Raw genomic sequence first — 22,713 nt, forward strand, 5'->3', positions numbered from 1 at the left:
TACTCAGGCTGTGGCTGTTTTAGAAAAAAATAAAAGCAACACGCTGTACACCTCTGCACACCTTATGTTTTGATGCACCTCGAATGTAATTTGCTGATTTAAACTGAAAGTTCAGTTAGGCTTTAAGAAATCTTACAAGGTGCCCCTGCTAACTTCCTAATAGAAATGACATTCTAAAGGAATTTCACAGTAGTGAAGTAGAGAGGTTAATACACTTACAATGAAACCCTGTATCAGAAAGAATCATTCTACAGGTAGATGGAATGAATGCCCCTACCTCTCACCGCTGGGGTCCTCCGTGACAGTCTTGCCCTCCTCCAATCCCTTCTCTTCCTGTCCACATTCTAACACTTGTTCTCCTTTCTCTGGATCAGCAACTGGTTCATCCTGTGTGAGTTTTTGCAAAGGTAAAGAAGACAAAAGAGATAAGAATCCTGTCATTCCGCTGCAGACATAAAAATAAAGTGCAACCTTCTGCTTTTCTCTTATAATAGAGAGGCGTTAATGCAAACAACGTCCTCTTATGCTATTTGTTCATTAGGATAAAAGAAAAAAAACTGAGAAAAGGACAAGAAACTTATAGCAGATCTGCCTTCATGTAAATTTAAAAACAATATGTCATTAGCTTGGAGTGACTTTGCTGAGACAGTCAACTCCTGACAACACTTCGGTAACCATAGACAGGAGCCAATCTGTCCTATCAACAGGGAAAACCCGCCCTCCTCCTACTGCTATCAGCAGATATAATTTGATACTCAAAGGAAAAGTCAACAGTGTCCAGGCAGAGTTGCATTACATTACTCGGCGCACATCATCCTGACATGACTATACCTGTGTCTGAGAACTGCTATCCTGCAGGATACAATCCCGTGTCCTCCCCGTGACTCCAGCACACGTCTGCTTCATGGACTCCAATTCTTCCAGCAGAAGCTTCTCCCTCTCTATGGCCTGGTTTTCGCTGATCGCCGAGGCGTTCTGTACAAATTAAACTCATTTCACTTTGCTGATAAATAATTTATATCTTGGAAAGTGAACACCGAAATATCCCTCCCACCTTTTTTTTCTCTTTCTGGAGCATTAGTGTAGGATGTGGAAGGCTACAGGCTATGTCTAGCTTGTAGGACGGTAGAATCAGAGGGCAAAGGTTAACATACCAGCCATTTTTTTATATTGTTCTGGGGTTTTACAGGGTTTTTTTTTTTACTCTTACCAAGACAGTACAGTGAAATGGGAAGGAAGGAAGGAAGGAAGGAAGGAAGGACGAAAGAAAGAAAGGACGAAAGAAAGAAAGAAAGGACGAAAGAAAGAAAGAAAGGACGAAAGAAAGAAAGAAAGGACGAAAGAAAGAAAGAAAGGACGAAAGAAAGAAAGAAAGGACGAAAGAAAGAAAGAAAGGACGAAAGGACGAAAGAAAGAAAGGACGAAAGAAAGAAAGAAAGGACGAAAGAAAGAAAGGACGAAAGGACGAAAGAAAGAAAGGACGAAAGGACGAAAGAAAGAAAGGACGAAAGAAAGAAAGAAAGGACGAAAGAAAGAAAGAAAGGACGAAAGAAAGAAAGGACGAAAGAAAGAAAGGACGAAAGAAAGAAAGGACGAAAGAAAGAAAGGACGAAAGAAAGAAAGAAAGAAAGAAAGAAAGAAAGAAAGAAAGGACGAAAGAAAGAAAGAAAGAAAGAAAGAAAGAAAGAAAGAAAGAAAGAAAGAAAGAAAGAAAGAAAGAAAGAAAGAACAAACGAAAGGACGAAAGGAAGAAAGGAGGAAAGAAAGAAAGGAAGAAAGGACGAAAGAAAAAGGACGAAAGAAAGAAAAAGGACGAAAGAAAGAAAAAGGACGAAAGGAAGAAAGAAAGAAAGAAAGAAAGAAATAAAGAAAGAAAGAAAGAAAGAAAGAAAGAAAGAAAGAAAGAACGAAAGGACGAAAGGAAGAAAGAAAGAAAGAAAGAAAGAAAGAAAGAAAGAAAGAAAGAAAGAAAGAAAGAAAGAAAGAAAGAAAGAAAGAAAGAAAGAAAGAAAGAAAGAAAAGGACGAAAGAAAGAACAAACGAAAGGACGAAAGGAAGAAAGGAGGAAAGAAAGAAAGGAAGAAAGGACGAAAGAAATAAAGAAGGAAAGGATGAAAGAAAAAGGACGAAAGAAAGAAAAAGGACGAAAGAAAGAAAAAGGACGAAAGAAAGAAAAAGGACGAAAGAAAGAAAAAGGACGAAAGAAAGAAAGGACGAAAGAAAGAAAGGACGAAAGAAAGAAAGGGCGAAAGAAAAAGGACGAAAGAAAGAAAGAAAAAAAGGACGAAAGAAAGAAAGAACAAACAAAAGAAAGAAAGAACGAACGAATGAACGAAAGGAAGAAAGGACGAAAGAAAGAAAGGACGAAAGAAAGAAAGGACGAAAGAAAGAAAGGACGAAAGAAAGAAAGGGCGAAAGAAAGAAAGAAAGAGCGAAAGAAAGAAAGAGCGAAAGAAAGAAAGAGCGAAAGAATGAAAGAAAGAGCGAAAGAAAGAGCGAAAGAAAGAAATAAAGAAAGAGCGAAAGAAAGAAATAAAGAAAGAAAGAAAGAAAGAAAGAAAGAAAGAAAGAAAGAAAGAAAGAAAGAAAGAAAAGAAAGAAAGAAAGAAAGAAAAGAAAGGACGAAAGAAAGAACAAACAAAAGAAAGAACGAACGAAAGGACGAAAGGATGAAAGAAAGAAAGGAAGAAAGGACGAAAGAAAGAAAAAAAAAAAAAAGAAAGAAAGGACTAAAGAAAGAAAAAAAGAAAGAAAGAAAGGACGAAAGAAAGAAAGAAAAGAAAGAAAGAAAGAAAAGAAACAAAGAAAGAAAGAAAGAAATCACAAACTCAATGTTGGCCATATATAGAACGATTTGTTAATTCGATCATACTGTTGTTAAATTTATTGTCTGACCTGAAAATGAAAAGTCAGTTTATTTTATGCATCATACACTTAGGCCCCCTTCACATGGGCACCTCCGTATAGCAGATTCCGCTTGCTCAGCAGGGAATTGCTCCGCTGATCCCCGTTGAGCAGACAGATGACAGTGGACACAATCCCGCATTCCTCTATGAGGAAATTGGATGGAAACGCACTACTCGCCAGATGGAAGGAAAACAGGACCACCATCCATCTGGTTTTGAATCGGATAGCAGCAGATGTCAGCGGACACCGCTGCTCCATAGAGGGGACTAGAGGGTCCGATGAGGTCCACCTGAAAAACTTACAGGCGGATCTGATCGGACAGCCTGTGTGAAAGGACCCTATGTGATCATATTGATGTATCTACATTCTTATGATCGGAATTTCCATCCAGACTGATCAGAATAATTTCAATTAAAATCGATTACACAGTGTGTATCTCTTCGATGATTCGTAGATCCAATCACATTCTCTGATTCTGGGAAAAATAGTTTAATCAGATTACCACCATAAGGGGGCTAAAGCGATCATGTAGCATTCAATCTCTCACATTATGCTCCAGTTACATACTTGTATAGCTTAGGCCCCATACACACGTGCAGATTATCTGCAGACTTTTGTCTGCAGACTTACCAAAACCATATAATATGAGGTCAAACCTAAACACTTTCAATTTGTATGCAATCCGGCAGGCCCTTGCACTACATAGAAAAGGTAAATCTGCAGACAAAAGTCTGCAGATAATCTGCACGTGTGTATGGGGCATTAGTCTGTAGGGAGCCATATTTCCATCTGTTTACCAATCAACTGCTACCTCTAACAAGTGTAGCAGCGCAACTGAGCCCCCTGTGACTCTAGTCTAACAAAAGAACTGCCACACATGGTTAAAAGGAGAAGTACAGCCAAAGCTCGATCGGCTGTACTTCTCCTGTGGATCACAGGAGTTCAGTTCGTTCGGCACTCATGTGACCTGTTTTCTGCAGACAGCGAGCTGAAGTTCGCTGTCTGCTGACATCACAGTGCCAGTCAAGGCTCAGGCAAGATTGCGACAATGGAGTCGGGAACCACCCACATGCCTGGACTGGCATCTAGATCAGCCTCTCAGCAAGCCGCTGAGAGCTTGAGCTGGCCACCCCCGCCCCGTCCACAGCCCAGTGCTCCAGCAAGCAAGCGGGAGAGCAGAGAGCTGTTGACAGTCAGCAGCTCTCTGCTCAGGGAGCTGTGAGAGTCACGCAATCGACTGTGTTAGATCGTTCGGTTCTCAATCTTAGAGCCGTTGGGGGACATATGCAGCATCAAGCTAGGCAAGTATGATCCTTGGAAAAAACATAACCCCATACTTCTCTTTTAAGGCTCGGTTCACACTGATGTGATGCAAATTAATGTGTTTTAACAGTGCGATTTTGTGTTTTCACAGGTGCAAATTGAATGTGATTTCTGAGGGGACTGGGCATAGCGGAAGATTAGACCTGCAGCCCCACTAAACTCGCACAAAACCCTTTTTTATATACCAGGTCAGACAGATCGGACCCCTAACTGACATTTTTGACACTTTTGGGGGTACCAGTGACATTACTACAGTAATCCGTGCTAAAAATATGCACTGTTACTGTAATAATGACATTGGCAGGGAAGGGGTTAAAACAGTGGGTGATCAAGGGGTTAAATGTAAGCCTAGGGGAGTGTTTCTAACTGTACGGGGGTTGGGCTTTTGAAAGGATCATAGAGACCTGTGATCCTATAAAGAAGGATCACAGGAGCTCTGTGATCATTCCAGAGAGAACGGTCAGCTGTGTTTACAACAGCTGACCGTCCTTCTCTCTCAGCAGGGAACGATCGCGGGTGCCCGGCAGCCCCCTAGCTGCAGGCACACGACCGATGTAGAGCTACGTTGGTTTGCGCAGGAAGCCAGCCTGCCGCAGGCGGGCGGTCCTTAAGTGGTTAATGAGCAATTTGCAGTTTCACTGTACCGCCTGTGTGTACTTACACGTGCATGGCTTAATCTTTGAAACAAGCATTTGCTACTCTCAGGATCAACCAGGTAGTCATTGACGACTGCATCCGCCCTGTGTCCAAATGCGTCAACCTTGCCATGCTCAACCACTACTCTATCCTTATTTTGGAGCTGTAAGACTAAACCCCCGTGTATACTCCATGCCAAAGCTTGTTGCCTCTCTCATGTGACAGTGTGTGGGCCTAGAGCAGTGTTTCTCAACTCCGGTCCTTAAGGCACACTAACAGGCCAGGTTTGCAAGAAAACTGAAATTCATCACAGGTGATATCATTTGCTGCTCAGTGATTGCAGTACTCTAGTCTGCATCTCCCCAAGATAATACTTAAAATCTGGCCTGTTAGTGTGTCCTGAGGACCGGAGTTGAGAAACACTGGCCTAGAGACTGGCGGCTCAGGAACAAGATGGCCACATACTCTCCCATAAATGGAAGCACTAGGTATTTCTGAGGGGATTTTAACAGAAGGGCTGAGTGGGGAAGGTCATATTCAAGGGAAGAGGGGGAGAGATTTGGGTTACACTTCAAGAGAACCTGTCACTTTGCCCTAAATGTTGAAATTTTAAGACTTTCACAAAGTTAGATTATTCTGGAACTCAGACACATTCTTAGAAAACAGTACATAATAAACTCTTACCTCTGCTAGCTGTGCCCTCAGCCGGTGCACCTCAGAGAGCAGCTGCTCCTGGTCGTACATTTGTCTCTCCAGCTGTGCGGCATGTGCCAGTCTCAGAGCCTCCGCGGCCTGCTGGTATTCCTGTTCCTGTCTCACAAGCTCTTGCCTCATTTCCTCCACCCGCTCCTCATACATCTGCTTATATTTGGTAGCCTCGGCACCCATTGCAGCACTCTGGTTATATTCCTGCAAGAAAAATAGCAATAAAGGGGATGTCTGCTATGCCTCTATATTTATTCAAATCTCCTCCTAAACATTCTTGAAGGATTTAGGCTTCATGTTTAGTGTTGAGCGAACACGGACTGTATTATTCGGGTTCGTACCGAATAATTGGATTTTTGTTACCCGAACACGGACCCGAAAACTTTACTGTATGTTCAGGTTTAAAATCCGTGTTCGGTAATTGTATTTCCTGTTTTGTATGTAATGGCGCGCTTTTAATGGCGGGCTTTCAACAGCCAATCAACAAGCGTTTAACTGGTGTGCGCCATCACAGCCATGCCTACTAATGTATTAGTAGCTGTGATTGGCCATCTGAAGCATGTGACCCATGTCTTTATAAGTTCGAGAGCCACAGCGCGGCGCGTCATTTTGCTGTAGTTTAGGGAGAGAGCACACATCATACGTGCTGGCTGCTGCTGATTAGGGACAGACAGTGAAAAATTGTGCCCGAAAAGAATGCAGGGACAGGTCGGAGTGTAGGCAGGGACAGTTATTTGAGCATTTTAGGGACAGGCTGGAGAGAGTAGGCAGGGACAGTCTACATTGATTTTGCAGTGTGGGGGGTGGTGCAGTGAACGATCTTTTTGCCCTCACTTGAGTCCACTGAGGAGGAGGAGGAGGGAGAAAAAAAATCTATTTTTATCAGTCTGTTGTGTGCAGAGTTCAGCTATATTTTACTACAGATTGCTGTTCTAATCTGCTATTTAAAAATTACAAATTTAAAGGGGATTTTTTTTAAGAGCACTTGCCATGCTCTTAACTATGTTTTGCTGCCATTTGCAGCACTCTAGCCCTTTCCATTGGTGTTTTAGAGCAATTTTAGTGCCTGAAAGTTCGGGTCCCCATTGACTTCAATGGGGTTCGGTGTCCGGGTAAAGTTCAGAAAAAGTCCGGGACACGGACCCGGACTTTTTTTTCAAGTTCGGCCGAACCCGCCGAACACGGACATCCAGGTGTCCGCTCAACTCTATTCATCTTATTACTTATATTAGACCTCTTCTCTATTTTGCAGCATGGTAGTGGGTAGGCAGGTTAAACAGTGCAGCATGGCTTTATTTGCAGTTAGACGTAGAGCTGCACCAATACCAAACATGCTCTATATCTTCATGTGTTTTAAACCCAAGATATGTAAATCCAATCACTAAACTGTAATATACTCAATGTTTTGATATATAATTTCAAAAGTAATTTTTATTTTTTACATCAGCAGCTTTTATTAAAACGGAGCTCCACCCAAAGCTCCGCTTGTGTGCACTTCCACATTTCCACTTTTTGGGGGGAGGGGGGAGCAGGTACCTGGTTTTGACAGGTACCAGCTCCCACTTTTGGGTCAGATTGCCACAGCAATGGATGCCAGGCCCCTCCTCCTCCCCACCGCTGCCCTCTGGGACAAACACAGGTCCCAGAAGACTGTCGGACCAATCACAAAGAGCAGTGTGACTTAATTTTTTTTTTGGGGGGGGGGGGGGGACTGGAGCGCCTCTTTAAAATAATACCTGGTGATACTGTGGTGAAAGTCCTTGTTCTGGCACTTCCTGTTCTAGGGTGACAACGCTTACAATGGCAAAGGGAGCAGTAGGGGAGCAAAGGGTAGGCAAGTATAGAATGCTGCAGGGTGGGAGTGTGAATTGCTGCTTTGTTCTTCACATGAAAAACACAAGTTCACCTTAAAGGTTATGTAAAGCTTAACAACGCACTTCTTTTATTTGTTCCCTTTTGTTCTATTAAAGTGCATTTCTACCTTTGCAGTAAAAAAATTGGGAAAACCCCAATAAATGTTTATTTTGTGCTTCCATTCATACAGCACACCTAAAAATAATTTGTTATAAAAAAAAAAAGTCTTATGTTTCTAGTTGTTTCTTTTAAGCAGGTCTATATGTAGGGAATCTATAGGCAGCATGTATTCTTCAGATTAGCTTCCAATATGCAATAAAGGGGGGACAGTGGGACATTTTTTTAATCACCTCCTTCCCAAGCCTATTCTGACACTCCACTCCTACATGTAAAAATCTACTTTTTTTGTGCTAGAAACCCCCAAACAACATATATATATATATATATGTGTGTGTATGGGTGTGCGTTTCAGTTTTTTATGTCACACAGTATTTGCCAGCGGTTTTTCAAACGCAATTTTTTTGGAAAAAAACACTTTCATGAATTAAAAAAAAAAATAAAACAGTAAGTTAGCCCAATTTTTTTGTATGATGTGAAAGATGATGTTACATCGAGTAAATAGATACCCAACATGTCACGCTTTAAAATTGCATCTGCCTGTGGAATGGCGGCAAACTACGGTGCTTAAAATTCTCCATGGGTGAAGCTTTAAATGCCTTTGCGGGTTACCAGTTTAGAGTTGCACAGGAGGTCTAGTGCTAGAATTATAGCTCTGGCTCTGATGTTCGCGACAATACCTTACATGTGTGGCGCGATCACCGTTTACATATGCGTGTGGGAGTAACGTATGCATTCGCACGGTGAATCGGGGGCTCTTTACAATTTTTTTTTTTTTTTTTATTTTATACAAAACTTTTTGTACTAATCTTATTGCTATCGCAAGGGATGGACAACATCTTTTGTGATAGCATGGGTCTTGACAGGTCCACTTTATGGAGGGATTTGGGGTCTATTAGACCCCAAATCTCTCCTCTGACTCCCCCCCCCCCCCCATGCAGCTAATCAGACACAGATCGGTCCGATCGGCTGTTTTCTTGGCCGCTGGTGGCCAGTTAAACAAAGGGGCGGTACCGGAAGTAACAAATTACTCTTCGCTCCTGGTTTCCAGGGTTACAGAGAGAGTTGGACTGTTATCACTTACATTCTTCCCATCCCCCCTGAGGACCACAGAACCCTTCTCCTTTAAGTTATGGTGCAGAGAAAAGGGGCCCGTCCTGGTGCGACAACACTGCTTCTCTACAGATACAGTACAGCGAGTGAGCATTGTGAACCTAGCACAGAAAGCGCATTATTGGCAGAATCACAATTACATTTATAAATATATATAAAATATAAAATTACTGATGCAGCCACCACATCTAGGATCTAGTAAGATGCAATATATTAGATTTTTTTTGTATACTTGGGCTACTTTCACACTGATCCGTTGCAAAAGAAAAGCATATGCATTTTTGCTGCGATTTTACTGCATATGCGATTCGGTTTTTAAAGGACATGTGAATGAAGAACCAGACCAAAAATGCATCGAGGGTACGTTTTTTTCCCCACGTTTTTCTTTTTGCTTTCAATAAGAAGGTCCGTTTTTTTTTTACCTCCCCAAACATGCTCCAAAAATGCTGGAAGCAGGATTTTGTCCACTGCAACGGTAGCGCCCTGCCCCAGTGGGAACACATTCATTCATTTTAAAAAGGAAACCATTTTTGCTGAGCTTTTCGGGCAAATTTTTTTTTTCTAACACAAAAGCGCTTTAAAAACTGCACTGTGAAAGCAGCCTTAGGCCCCTTTCACACAGGCGGACTGTTCAGATCCGCCTGTCCGTTTTTTTGGCGGCTCTGAACGTATGCCCCATGCATCTCTATGGGGCATCGGATGTCTGTGGAGACATGTCCGCTGACATCCGATTTGATCCGTCAAATCTGGACGGATAGAAACCCTATTTTCCATCCGTCCAGCGGATCGGATGAGATCGTATGAGAACAGACAGACGATCCGTTCTCATCCGATTCCCCCATAGAGAACAGCGGCGACCTGAGAGCTCTGTCTCTGCACACAGCATGGAGACAGAGCTGCCATCCGCATGCTCAGTGGGGGATTGGCAGATCGATCCCCCGCTGAGAAAAACGGAGTCCGCTGACAGACTCAGTGTGTGAAAGGGGCCTTAGTGTCAAGTGATGCTTTTCTTGCAGGCTGGCAAAGTCAATTCTACATTTAAATGCATTTAGAGGAAACTTTAAACACATATAAGTGCATGTAATGATCTTTAAAGGTGCCAGTCACACTGGGCATTGATCTGCATTTAGGTGCATTCAATTTTATCTTTATGTTTAAAAAAACACAAAAACAGAATTCTGCACAGCCATGATCCGATTAGAAACCCGCACCTAAAACACAAGTAGACACATATAAAAGTGCCTAAACGTTTTAAAGCAGCAATGTCTAAACTTAGGAAAAAGCTATCTGGTAAGCATGAAAGCGAGAGAGAGACAGGCAGGGTGGACACCGCGCTAAACAGCCCGTGGCTGCATGCACATCCACTATACCTGGGTGCCAGCCCGGTCCGCAGCTGCATTCAATGTAGATAGGAAGTGGCGGCACTCCAAGGAAGATGAGAATAAAAATTTGTCTTTATTGTAAATTCAGTTAAAAATAGAAGAAAAAACACACACTCTCAGGACAGCCAGTAAACACGTTTCACACATCAGTGCTTATTTATTACTCATTAATTTACAATAAAGATATATTTTTATTCTCATCTACCTTGGAGTGCCGCCACTTCTATTTCCCAAGCATGAAAGCGGTTTATACTTCTAAGATCACTTTTCCTTCTTTCACAAGCTAAACGCAAGAGAGCCAGTGCGAATGAGGCCCAAGGACAACTTCGAGCATGAGAGGGGATATCAGATGAATAGAAGGAATAAAGAATAAAGTGTGGATGAAGGGTAAAGTGTAACGCTATGACAGCAACTAAACTAATTAGGGGATTGGAGGACCTTAATTATGAAAAGCATTTACAAGCGCTTGATTTATTCTCCCTGGAGAGGAGATGCCTGAGAGGGGACATGATAGCGATTTACAAATACCTCATCGGTGATCTCAACATAGAAAAAAAAAACGATTCAGTCGTAAGGAATGCATAAGGAAACGAGACCATGAAATGCGATTAGAGGAGAAGTGTTTTAACCTCAGGCTACGCAAGGGGTTCTTTACAGTAAGGGCTACAAGACTGTGGAATTCTCTACCACAAATGGTGGTAACTGCGGAAAGTATGGCTACTTTTAAAAGACTCTTGGACGTACATCTCAACGATCAAAACATTAAGGGGTATGTGAAATGATTACGGCCACACAGGTTAAACTGGATGGACTATTGTCTTTATTCAACCTCAACTACTATGTAACTATGTAAATACAAAGCAGAATGAGGTAACCTCCTTGTATCATTCTAGATCAGTATTTCTCAACTCCTGTCCTCAGGGCACACCAACAAGCCAGGTTTGCAAGAAAACTGAAATACTTTACAGGTGATATAATTTGCTGTTTAGTGACTGCAGTATTCTAGTCTACATCTCCCCAAGGTAATACTTAAAATCTGACCTGTTAGTGTGCCCTGAGGACCGGAGTTGAGAAACCCTGATCTAGATCAGGGTTTCTCAACCAGGATTCCATGGAACTTTAGGGTTCCTCCTGAGGTTGCTAGGGGTTCCTTGAGCAATGGGCAATTTCTGCCTCTCCGATAAGTCCCCAATGACACCATTGTTCCTATTAGCTATCTGTAAGGGGTAATTCTTCCCAATGATGACAAGAGTAAGGAGCATTCTTCCCACTGACTGTCACACTAATGTATCAGGAGTTGTAGATTTTAAACTTTTAGCAGGGATACCCCGAGACCAGGAATTTATTTCAAGGGTTCCTCTGTGTTGAAAAGGTTGAGAAAGGCTGATCTAGATGTCCATCTATCTGCTGGAAGAAAAACTGTTCAGAGCTGAAAATTCACATCACAAAAAATATAAACTTTAGAAGACCAGCCCCCCCGGCACGGTCAGCCCCCCCATATTACTAACAAAGCATATCACTGCCGTATCATTACTTACATCCAGAGATCAAATCAGACGTGTCTCCCGGCTGATACCCCAACGCTCCTTACAGAGACCTACAGCATCCGGCGACTCTTCACTCTCTGCTCTACACATCCGTACTCACTGCTCCTCACTACCTGCACAAATATTTGCCTTTCTTAAACCAATATTATTTCCTACACAAATCAGTGCTTTTCTCCCAGAATCAGCTGCGGGGCTAATTGTTTTATAATTGGAGGGACAGCAGTCACTGAACATTATATTTCTCTGTGCTAAGAAAGACAAGATGTATATTTTCTAGAATTAAGGGACGAATGTGAAAAACAGAGCAAAAAAACTGGAGGACGGTCGCATTCCGCATTTCATATTTACAGTGAAACTCCATGAAACTTATCACCCGCCTTCCACCTGACACTGCAAACTAGGCAAGTGCAATTTATTTGGTAACAAATCAAAATTTGGCCGAATGTTTGAAAAAAATATATAACGAATTTCAATGAATACAAAAGAAATAACGAAAAAAAAGAATGAATTCGGCATTATGTGTTAATTCATTAAAGCGGTAGTATCCCGCTTTTTTACACTTTTACCTACAGGTAAGCCTATAATAAGGCTTACCTGTAGGTACAATTAATATCTCCTAAACCAGCACGGTTTAGGAGATATTTGCACTGCATGCAGCCGCTCACGCGACCGGCGCATGCGCTCTGAAGGTCCGGCGAACCTTCAGCTTTCCTTGCCGGGAGCTTGCCGGAAAATGACTCCCACGCGCATGCGGGGGAGTGACGTCATCGCGGCTCCGGCCAATCACAGCGCCGAAGCCGCTGAACCCGGAAGAGACGCCGAGGGATCATGTCAGCTCCCACAGCAGTGTCCGGGGGTCCATGTCGGCGCTTCGTTCTAAGGTAAGTATTTCATAATGAGCTAGTATGCTCATTTTTTTTTTTTTTTTTTTTTAGGATTACAACCGCTTTAAAGGTCTGATGAAACAGCAGGTCGACCAGGAGTAAATCTTCCAGTCCAATCAGCTGATTCATTTTGTTCTGGAGGTTGGATTGTTGGCAAAGTGCATTTCTGAGAACCGAGTGAGAAGGGTGTTGCATTGCATTTAGGCAGGGGAGATGAGTTTTAAAAGCAGCAGAAGAGATATTGTCATTGGGTGTATGTGTGTGTGTGTGTTAACCACTTGCCAACCGCCCGCCGCAGATATACTGCGGCAGGCTGGCTCGGCTGCGCAAACCGACATATGGGTACGTCGGTTCGCAGGTGCAGTCCATGGGGCCGGCAGCCACGATTGCCACCGGGCACCCACGATCGCTCCCTGCTGAGAGAGAACGAAGGTCAGCTGTTGTAAACACAGCAGACCGTTTGTTCTCTCTGAAATGATTATAGAACGCCTGTGATCCTCCTATATAGGAACACAGGTCTCTGTGTTCATTTCACAAGTCCATCCCCCATACAGCTAGAAAACACTCCCCTAAGCTCACACTTAACCCTTTGATCACCCCTTGGTTAACCTCTTCCCTGCCAGTGTCATTATTACAGGAACACATTTTTAGCACTGATTACTGTATTAATGTCACTGGTCCCCCCAAAAATGTCACTGGTTCCCCCCCCCCCAAAATGTCAGTTAGGGGTCCGATCTGTCTGCCTCAATGTCGCAGTCCCGCTAAAAATCGCTGCCATTACTAGTAAAAAATAAATAAATAAAAATCTAAATCTTTACCCTAGTTTGTAGAAGCGAGACTTTTGCGCAAACCAATCAAATTACGCCTATTGCGATTTTTTTTTTAACCAAAAATATGTAGCAGAATACAGATTGGCCTAAAAGGATGAAAAAAAAAATCGATTTTCACATATTTTGGGGGGGGGGGGGGGGGGAATGTTATATAGCAGAATGTGAAAAATATATTTATTTATTTTTTTCAGAATTGTCGCTCTTTTTTTGAAGAGGAAAAAAAAAAAAAAAAAAACGCACAGGTGATCAAATACCACCAAAAGAAAGCTCTATTTGTGGTAAAAAAAAAAGGACACTATTTTATTGAGGTACATCATCGCACGACCGCGCAATTGTCCGTTAAAATAACACTTTACGATACACTAACGAATTACGAATCGCTATCACGAATAAATAACGAATTATCCAAAAATGAAACACTCAAACAAATCGAATTCGTTATAACGAATATCTATACTCTACAGAAATAATGAATTATCCAAAAACAAATAACGTAACATAACGAACATAACAGAACGAAATGTATCTTACGAATGAAAACGAAACAAAACAGATTTTTCCATTGTGCACAAGTCTCCTGCAACCCCTTTTCCTCCTCTTCCTCCCATATACATACCTTTTAATGGTAAAGTCTTCTACTGTATATAGACTGGTGATACGTCAGGTGGTTCTTTCTGCAGCAGCGGACATTCTCCTAAGACTGGAGTGGCACTCACATAATGACGCGTGAGCGAAACTCAGTTCTGCGTAATGACAAACTCCCTGGGGGTAGGCACATAAATGACAGGCTGGGCTCATAGGAAATGGGCAGAATGACTGCTGGCACTGGATTGAAAAGGAACTGGGGTAAAGAGAGTAACTGAAGACTGGTATTGGCATTTTTTTTTGTTTTTTACACAGGAGAAATCTAATATTTAAAGAATATGCAAACCCAACATTTCATATTTCTGATACATGCCTGCTGTACCATGTACTTGTATGAAGAAGTATCCTGCTCTCTTTGCATTGCTTCCTTTCTGTAAAATCCCTGTTGTTCCTGGCAGCCCCTCTGCTTTCCTAATAAAAACTGACCACACTAAGCATGAGAACAAATCGTGGTCAGATCTCTAGCTGTGCTTAAAACTCAGCCTGCTCTCCTCCAATGATCAGACTTGTCCTGACACCCATCCCCTGCACAGCCTTTCACTGGGAAGACCAGTGAGGTGCTGGTTCTGCTCTCCTAGCTCTTCTGCATCTGAGAACAGAGGAATTGTGATCACTTAAAAAAAAAGGGACAAAAGAGGTATTTATTATAATTATTATTTTTTTAATCTATACACAAATGTTTTTCTTTTAATTTTGATTTTAAACTGAATTGATTGTTTTACAAGGTGAGGGTTTACATACAGTATCTCACAAAAGTGAGTACACCCCTCACATTGTTGTAAATATTTTATTATATCTTTCCATATGACACTTTGGTACAATGTAAAGTAGTGAGTGTACAGCTTGTATAACAGTGTAAATGTGCTGTCCCCTCAAAATAACTCAACACACAGCCATTAATGTCTAAACCGCTGGCAACAAAAGTGAGTACAAATTGGACCCTATTAGCCATTTTCCCTCCCCGGTGTCATGTGACTCTCTAGTGTTACAGGGTCTCAGGTGTTAATAGGGAGCAGGTGTGTTAAATTTGGTGTTATCGCTCTTACTCTCTCATACTGGTCACTGGAAGTTCAAAATGGCACCTCATGGCAAAGAACTCTCTGAGCATCTGGAAAAACAAAATTGTTGCTCTACATGAAGATGGCTTATACTATAAGAAGATTGCCAAGACTCTGAAACTGAGCTGCAGCACAGTGGCAAAGACCATACAGTGGTTTAACAGGACAGGTTCCACTCAAAACAGGCCATGGTCAACCAAAGAAGTTGAGTGCACGTGCTCAGCGTCATATCCAGAGGTTGTCTTTGGAAAATAGACGTATGAGTGCTGCCAGTGTTGCTGCAGAGGTTGAAGGAGTTTGTGTGTTTGTGTGGGGGGGGGGGGCAACCTGTAAGTGCTCAGACCATAAGCCGCACACTGCATCAAATTGATCTGCATGTCTGTCATCCCAAAAGGAAGCCTCTTCTAAAGATGATGCACAAGAAAGCCCACAAATAGTTTGCTGAAGACAAGCAGATTAAGGATATGGATTACTGGAACCATGTCCTGTGGTCTGATGAGATAAATGTTCAAATTGGGCCCAATTAGCCATTTTGCCTCCCCGGTGTCATGTGACTCGTTAGTGTTACAAGGTCTCAGGTGTGAATGGGGAGCAGGTGTGTTAAATTTGGTGTTATCACTCTCACTCTCTTACTGGTCACTTGAAGTTCAACATGGCACCTCATGGCAAAGAACTCTCTGAAGATCTGAAATAGAGAATTGTTGCTCTACATAAAGATGACCTAGGCTATAAGAAGATGTCAGATACCATAATGGAGGAGTGGAAGAGAACTCCAGTGGCAACCTGTGAAGCTCTGGTGAACTCCATGCCCAAGAGGGTTAAGGCAGTGCTGGAAAATAATGGTGGCCACACAAAATATTAACACTTTGGGCCAAATTTGTCACACCTGCTTCCCATTCACACCTGAGACCTTGTAACACCAACGAGTCACATGACACCGGGGAAGGAATATGGCTGATTGGGCCCAATTTGGACATTTTCACCTAGGGGTGTACTCACTTTTGTTGCCAGCGGTTTAGACATTAATGGCTGTGTGTTGAGTTATTTTGAGGGGACAGCAAATTTACACTGTTATACAAGCTGTACACTCACTACTTAACATTGTAGCAAAGTGTCATTTCTTCAGCGTTGTCACATGAAAAGATATAATAAAATATTTACAAAAATGTGAGGGGTGTACTCACTTTTGTGAGATACTGTATACTTAATAAAAAAAAAAAATCCTGGAGTTGTACTCTAAGGGCCATGTCAGTCAAATGATTCTGTCACTGGGGATACAAAACATTCCCAAAGGCAGAATCACCCAAAAAAGAAATCAAATTAAATTACTTCTTTCGCAGCAGCCCAGCGAGGGAGAAGCAGGAAAGTGACAGCTCACCGGTCCGGCTGGAGAAGGGGTGACTCCAAAAGAAAAGGTCAGTGGTCTGTCAGCAGTCTCTGTGAGTTGTCACCTGAGAAAGAATCCCTCACCTGACATGACCCTAAGATAGGCATGTAAAACAGATCTCCCCTATCAATATCACTAAGGCTTTACCCTGTGTAACCCTTTTTGCAACAGATTCTCAAAAGGCAGGAATCATACTATTTCCATGGCATTCAGTGCTCATTGACTAACTGAAATCAATGGATTTCAGCTTGCTACTGCATTGGGCCTGCACTGGGAAACACAGCCCAAAGTACAAGGTGTGAATGAATCCTTAAAGAGGAAGTAAACCCTCCTCTGACACTTTTACCTATAGGTAAGCCTATGATAAGGCTTACCTATAGGTACTGTAAATATCTCCTAAACATGTACAGTTTAGGAGATATTTACCTTAGATGCAGCCAGTGATGTTGAGAACGCTCCAGTTGACGTCCCTCTGACGAAACGCGTAGGGCGGAGTCTTGCTACGTACTACGTCACTTCCGGTTGTCGGCCGTGGAACGCGGAAGCATCCCGGCGCGCACCGACTGCATTCTGATCCTGATCACCGTAACTTAACAGTGAGTGTACTGCGTTTTTTTGCTATACTGTATGGATTAACTACTCATTATGGGGCCTTCTCTCTGTGTGAGCATTTAGGGCGCAAGTGCCGGCTCGAAGTTGCTCCCTCGTCACGGAGAAGAGACCCCCATCCATATTGCTGCACAGGTTGTATTGGAAAAACGCCACCTAGTGGCCAACTTGCACTTTATCTAGCAGCACTTACTCACCTTTTTTACCACATACTGCTGCATGAGTTCTTATTGGAAACGCCACCTAGTGGACAGTTTGAATTTCACCCAGCAGCAAATATTTACTTTTATATCACATGTGTGGCACATATATCAGGAAATTCTATACCTGATAAATACACTTGTGGTTGTGGGATAACCCCCTTTTTTTCTTTTACGTTCACCATCATTGTATATGTTTATTTTGTACACCTATCACCGCATTGGTTGTTTTTATTTGGAATTTTATTAAACACATTGGTTATTTATTTATTTCGTCTAGGAGTTCACTCACTATATATTGGTGACACTCTGATATTTGTGTGTTTTTACTTTATACATTATAAGGTAGCGCCGATATCAATCATCACATTTTATATTGTGCTCTGAAGGAACGGCCGCTGGTGCCGTTTCTTCAGAGCCCCGTGCCGTGACCATTGGCGCGTGCGCGGGAGTGACGTCACCGCGGCTCCGGCCAATCAGATGGCCGGATGACGCGATCCCGGAAGACGGGCGACAGGACATGTCGCCCGTCATCCAGCTAAGCAGGCGGCACGGCGGGGGCTCGTTCTTAGGCAAGTATTTCATAATGAGCTAGTATGCGATGCATACTAGCTCATTATGGGTTTCTCTTTCAGGTTTCAGAAAAAAAAAAAAAAAAACTTTTGAGGGTTTACAACCTCTTTAAATTAGATGCTGAAGTTTCAGTTTTCAACCACAGCATCACCTTCAGGGCAAATATGGTATTGCTGTATAACCATTTAAAAATAACAGAAACAGATTAGGCTTCCACTGTTGCCTATCAAGGGAGAGTGGTATTGGAAAAACGCAATGTAGGGAAGTGCTGCAAGCATTAGCATTAGAAGGTAGGCTAAGCAGCCCTGTCATTACACTGCTTACTATTAACATTTTAATTTATGAATGAGGAAAGTAACAGATTTTCAGACAGACAAGGAAACGAGGCTAAGCGATTCAACTATGCATGAAAACATAGGAACTGGGGTGCAGAAAAATGACAGTAGGTACTCTGAACTGAGGAGCCACAATTGTAAATATTTGGCTGTAGCAGGAGGCAGTCTGTTCTTGAAGGGTTGGAGAGTGGTACAATAATGAGTGTCTGCAGGCAACAATGAAGCATTGTGGAGGTTCCTTGCAAGTTTTGGGCAGCATTTCTGCAAATGGAGTTGGAGATTTGGTCAGGATTATTGATGTCCTCAATGCTAAGAAATACAGGAGATACTTATCCATCATGCCATACCATCAGGAAGGTGTGTGATTGGCTTCAAATTTATTCTGCAGCAGGACTCTGACCCCAAACATACAGCCAATGTCATTAAAGCGGAGTTCCACCCAAATGTGGAACTTCCGCTCATTTGCTTCCTCCCCCCCTCCGGTGCCACATTTGGCACCTTTAAGGTGGGAGGGGGGAACGGGTACCTGATTTTGACAGGTACCCTTCCCCACTCCTGGGAACGGCGCTGGGGCGAAGTGAAGACCCCTCCTCCGCCGCCGAGCCAATCCGAATGCACAGCGAGCTTCGCTCATGCGCAGTAGGTACCCGCCTGTGAAACCGCAAGGCACATGTCATAACTTTGGCTTTAGATGCCATTAAATAAACAAAGATTCTGCTCTTACCTCCTCTTTGAGAAGCATGGGTGTTTCTTTGGGCTGGCTCTCCGTTTCAGTTTTGGTATCTTGCTGGCCAGGGATTGGGTCTTCATGTTGACAAATATCTAAATCTACATCACTAGTATCAGTCACTGGAAAATCTTTTAACTGGGTGCCCTCCTGTTGTTCCAGCTCCACTGGCTGTGCATCCTGTGTCTGCTTATCAGTGTCCTGTTCACGGGCCTCATTCTGGTCCTGGGAAAGGTTCTGCTGTTCAGTCACCTCCAGGGAGGACAGTCGAGCAAGCTCAGTTTGTTGGGCAAATGCAATCGACATCTCAACAATAACCTTAAAAAGAAAGGAGAAACTGTGCATGAAGTATGGACAGGTGCTTGGCTGATAACTACACAGTAATAATTGAATGACTCGGCAACAAGGAAAAATAAAGCTGGATTGCAATATGAGCAAACTTCAAACGATGATCAGTTTATATGAAATCAAGAATATTCTTCAAAAGCATGGGGATTTCTTTTGGACAATAGACAATCAGTTTTATTTTTGCTCTTACAGTTAGGAAGTACATCATACTTGTTTGACAATTGCATTTTTTTTTTAACATTATATGACCCGATCCTCAATGTCTCAGAGACAGCAGTGGAAGCCATTGGCTCCCGCTGATGTCAATCACAGCCAGTAAGGAGGGAGCAAGGGTGGGGCTAAGTGTGTAAATGAATACACAAAGCCAGCTCAGGAGCAACCTTGCATGAGTGCCCCCATAGCAAGCGGCTTGCTATGGTTGGCACTCAGTGGGGGGAGGGGAGCAAGGTAGGGCAGCAGGAGGATCAGGGCTGCTGTTTCCAAAATCTCTGCAGGTAATTGGAACATGTTTGTCAAAAAAAAACACACACACACACACATTTACAATAACTTTAAAGGTATTTTGTACCCAGCAACCCCCCCCCCCCCCCCAAAAAAAAAAAAAATTTATTTGCATTTTCCACTTGTAGCCAGCAGATGGAGCGAACAGCAAATTTCAGCAGTAGAGTCCTAGATGGAAATGTTGTGCACAGAATGATTTCAAAGATGGACATGCCTTCCACCTTCTCGGTCAGCTGGTGTGGCAACATTCTACACAGGACTCAAACTGTGGAAGCTGTACCCAAAAGAGGCAAGCAGAAGACACAGGACCACTGCAGGTGATCCTTTCCCCATTACGGACTTTCCATGCAAAGAACTCTCTGAAGATCTGAAATAGAGAATTGTTGCTCTACATCAAGATGGCCTAGGCTATAAGAAGATGTCATCATGGAGGAGTGGAAGAGGACTCCAGTGGCAACCTGTGAAGCTCTGGTGAACTCCATGCCCAAGAGGGTTAAGGCAGTACTGGAAAATAATGGTGGTCACACAAAACATTGACACTTTGGGCCCAACTTGGACAGTATAACTTAAGGGTGTACTCACTTTTTTTTGCCAGTGGTTTAGACATTAATGGCTGTGTGTTGAGTTATTTTGAGGGGACAGCAAATTTACACTGTTATACAAGCTGTACACTCACTACTTTACATTGTAGCAAAGTGTCATTTCTTCAGCGTTGTCACGTGAAAAGATATAATAAAATATTTACAAAAATGTGAGGGGTGTACTCACGTTTGAGATACTGTATATACTCACACACATGCATGTGTGCTTGAGCTTTGTGGTGTAAACCCTAATCCAAAAGGCTGCGGACACCTAAGTTTCCCTTCCATTACTTTTTCTGGAACAACCTAAAAAAATTGGATTTTCTTTTACTTTAACTTTCAATGACAGTGGTAATGGTAAAAAGGACAAATAGAAAGGGTGAATCTCCCTAACGGGACACAGACAGCAATAATAAAAAAAAAAAAATAAAAAAAAATAAAAAAAAAGTGTTTTTATCCCTCTCCACTCTGTCCAAAACTTAAAAAAAAAAAAAAAAAAAAAAAAAAAAATGGGATTTTTGACTTACTGTAAAATCCATTTCTCTGATGTTCATTGACGGACACAGCTCTTTATCTTCTTGACCATTGGGTTATACTGCCCCCTACAGGAGTAGGACACTAGGCAGGAAAAAGCTCACTCTCAGCTATAGGCACTCAGTTTTGTTACAAGCAGTGTCAGAAGAAAGCCAACTCCACAGAGGGGTGGGTGCTGTGCCAGTCAATGAACATCAGAGAAATGGATTTTAAGGTAAGTCAAAAAATCCCATTTTCTCTTTCGCTCATTGATGGACACAGCTCCTTATCTTCTTGACCGTTGGGATGTCCGAAAGCAGTGTAAAACATGAGGGGTGGGAACAGCAAGAAAAAATTCCCAATGCTAAACCGTAGCGAACCAGGTAACATGGAGCTCAATCATAAACAACTGGAGCTCACCTGAAAAAAACAATACACCCTCAAAGAGGACCAGGTCCTTTAAACAGCAGACTGCAAAATCTTGCGGCCAAAAGAAGCATCTGCAGGTGCCAACACATTCACCTTTTAAAACGTTGTGAAAGTGTGCACAGGCGACCAGGTGGCCGCCTCGCAAACCTCCAGCCCTGACGCCTGGTGAGGGAAGGCCCAGGAGGCACTAAGCGCCAGAGTAGAGTGTGCCTAAACAGGGAAAGGAGGAACCTGACCCTCGATGGAATAAGCCTGAATAACCATCTGTCTGATCCATCTGGAAATGGTTGCAGCAGAGGCGGTCAACCCTTTTCCGAGGTCCATCTGTGAGTACAAATAGTGAGAATGACTTCCTAAAAGACTCCGTAGCTGCCAGGTACACCCTGATTGCCTGAACCACATTAAGGGAATGCAAGTCAATTTCCTTAGGCTGTTTAGGCCTGGAACATAGGAAAGGCAACACAATGTCTTCATTCAAATGGAAAACAGAGACAACCTTTGGAAGGAACGACGGACAGGGACGAAGAACAACCCGATCTGTAAACCACCAGGTAAGGTTAACGACAAGACGTCAAAAAGGCTACCTTCTGGGACAACGTAAGCAGGGCAACCTCCCGAATATTTTTGAAGGGAGGTTACTGGAGAACTGACAAACAAATGGAGGTCCCACGGTGGCAATGGAGACTGCACTTGAGGAGTCAAATGTCAAACTCCCTGGATAAAGGTACGCACCAAGGAAAGTGTGGCCAATGAACGTTGAAAGAAAACTGCCAAGGCCGAAACCTGGCCCTTAATGGTACACAAGGCCAGGCACTGCTCAACCCCTCGTCGAAGGAAAAGGGGGAACCCCAAGAGACTCACACCACGCAATGTACGTCTTCCAAGTACGATGGTAGATCTTCCTAGAGGTAGATTTTCTAGCTTTTAACAGCATAGGAATCACAGATTCAGACAAACCTCTATCCTTCAGCACCTGGCTTTCAACAGTCAAGCCTTTAAAGCCAGCAACTGAAAAGGCTCCTTTCACATGGGCTGTGCGCCCGACGGAGACCGTTTTGCTCAGCGGGGATCAATCCACCGATCACCATTGAGCAGGCGGATGACAGCTCCATCTCCGCTCTCTGTGTAGAGACGGAGCTGTCAGAGCCCCACTCTCCTCTATGGGAGATCGGATGAGAACGGACCACCTGTTGGAAAAACCCGGCCAGCAGCAACTCCAAAAAGCCCCCCTTAAGAGCCTGTGGCAAAAGCCAGCTCATAATCTCACCCAGGGAGGGAAGGCGGAAGACCTACAGTGACCACCCAAATTTTCAATTTTAGAGGGGCTGGGGGGAACCTGGGGGTCTCCCTGTCCCAGGGGAGGGCCCACGTCCACCCCAAAACCCTCCAGGGGAAGAAGGGGGACAGCTACTTACCATACCAGGAACAGGGTGGGCACAGCTCCTGACAGACCACCACTCCATCAGAATGGGGGGCTGTTGGCCAGGAGGAACGCTGTGACTCAGGTCG

General features: G+C 43.2%; 1 protein-coding gene across 1 annotated transcript in view; it reads right to left on the minus strand.

The window, feature by feature from the left end:
• AKAP9 (A-kinase anchoring protein 9) overlaps nt 1–22,713 on the minus strand; it is a gene marked incomplete at its 5' end in the record, with an annotated part of 407,878 nt that overhangs the window by 222,926 nt on the left and 162,239 nt on the right. The window contains 4 exon segments of the mRNA XM_082257825.1: nt 278–387; nt 832–975; nt 5,551–5,775; nt 18,830–19,150. Coding sequence (XP_082113951.1) covers nt 278–387; nt 832–975; nt 5,551–5,775; nt 18,830–19,150 — 800 coding nt within the window.

The sequence above is a fragment of the Pelophylax lessonae genome, assembly GCF_965119305.1.
Source record: "Pelophylax lessonae genome assembly, chromosome: 5".
Lineage (NCBI taxonomy): Eukaryota > Metazoa > Chordata > Amphibia > Anura > Ranidae > Pelophylax > Pelophylax lessonae.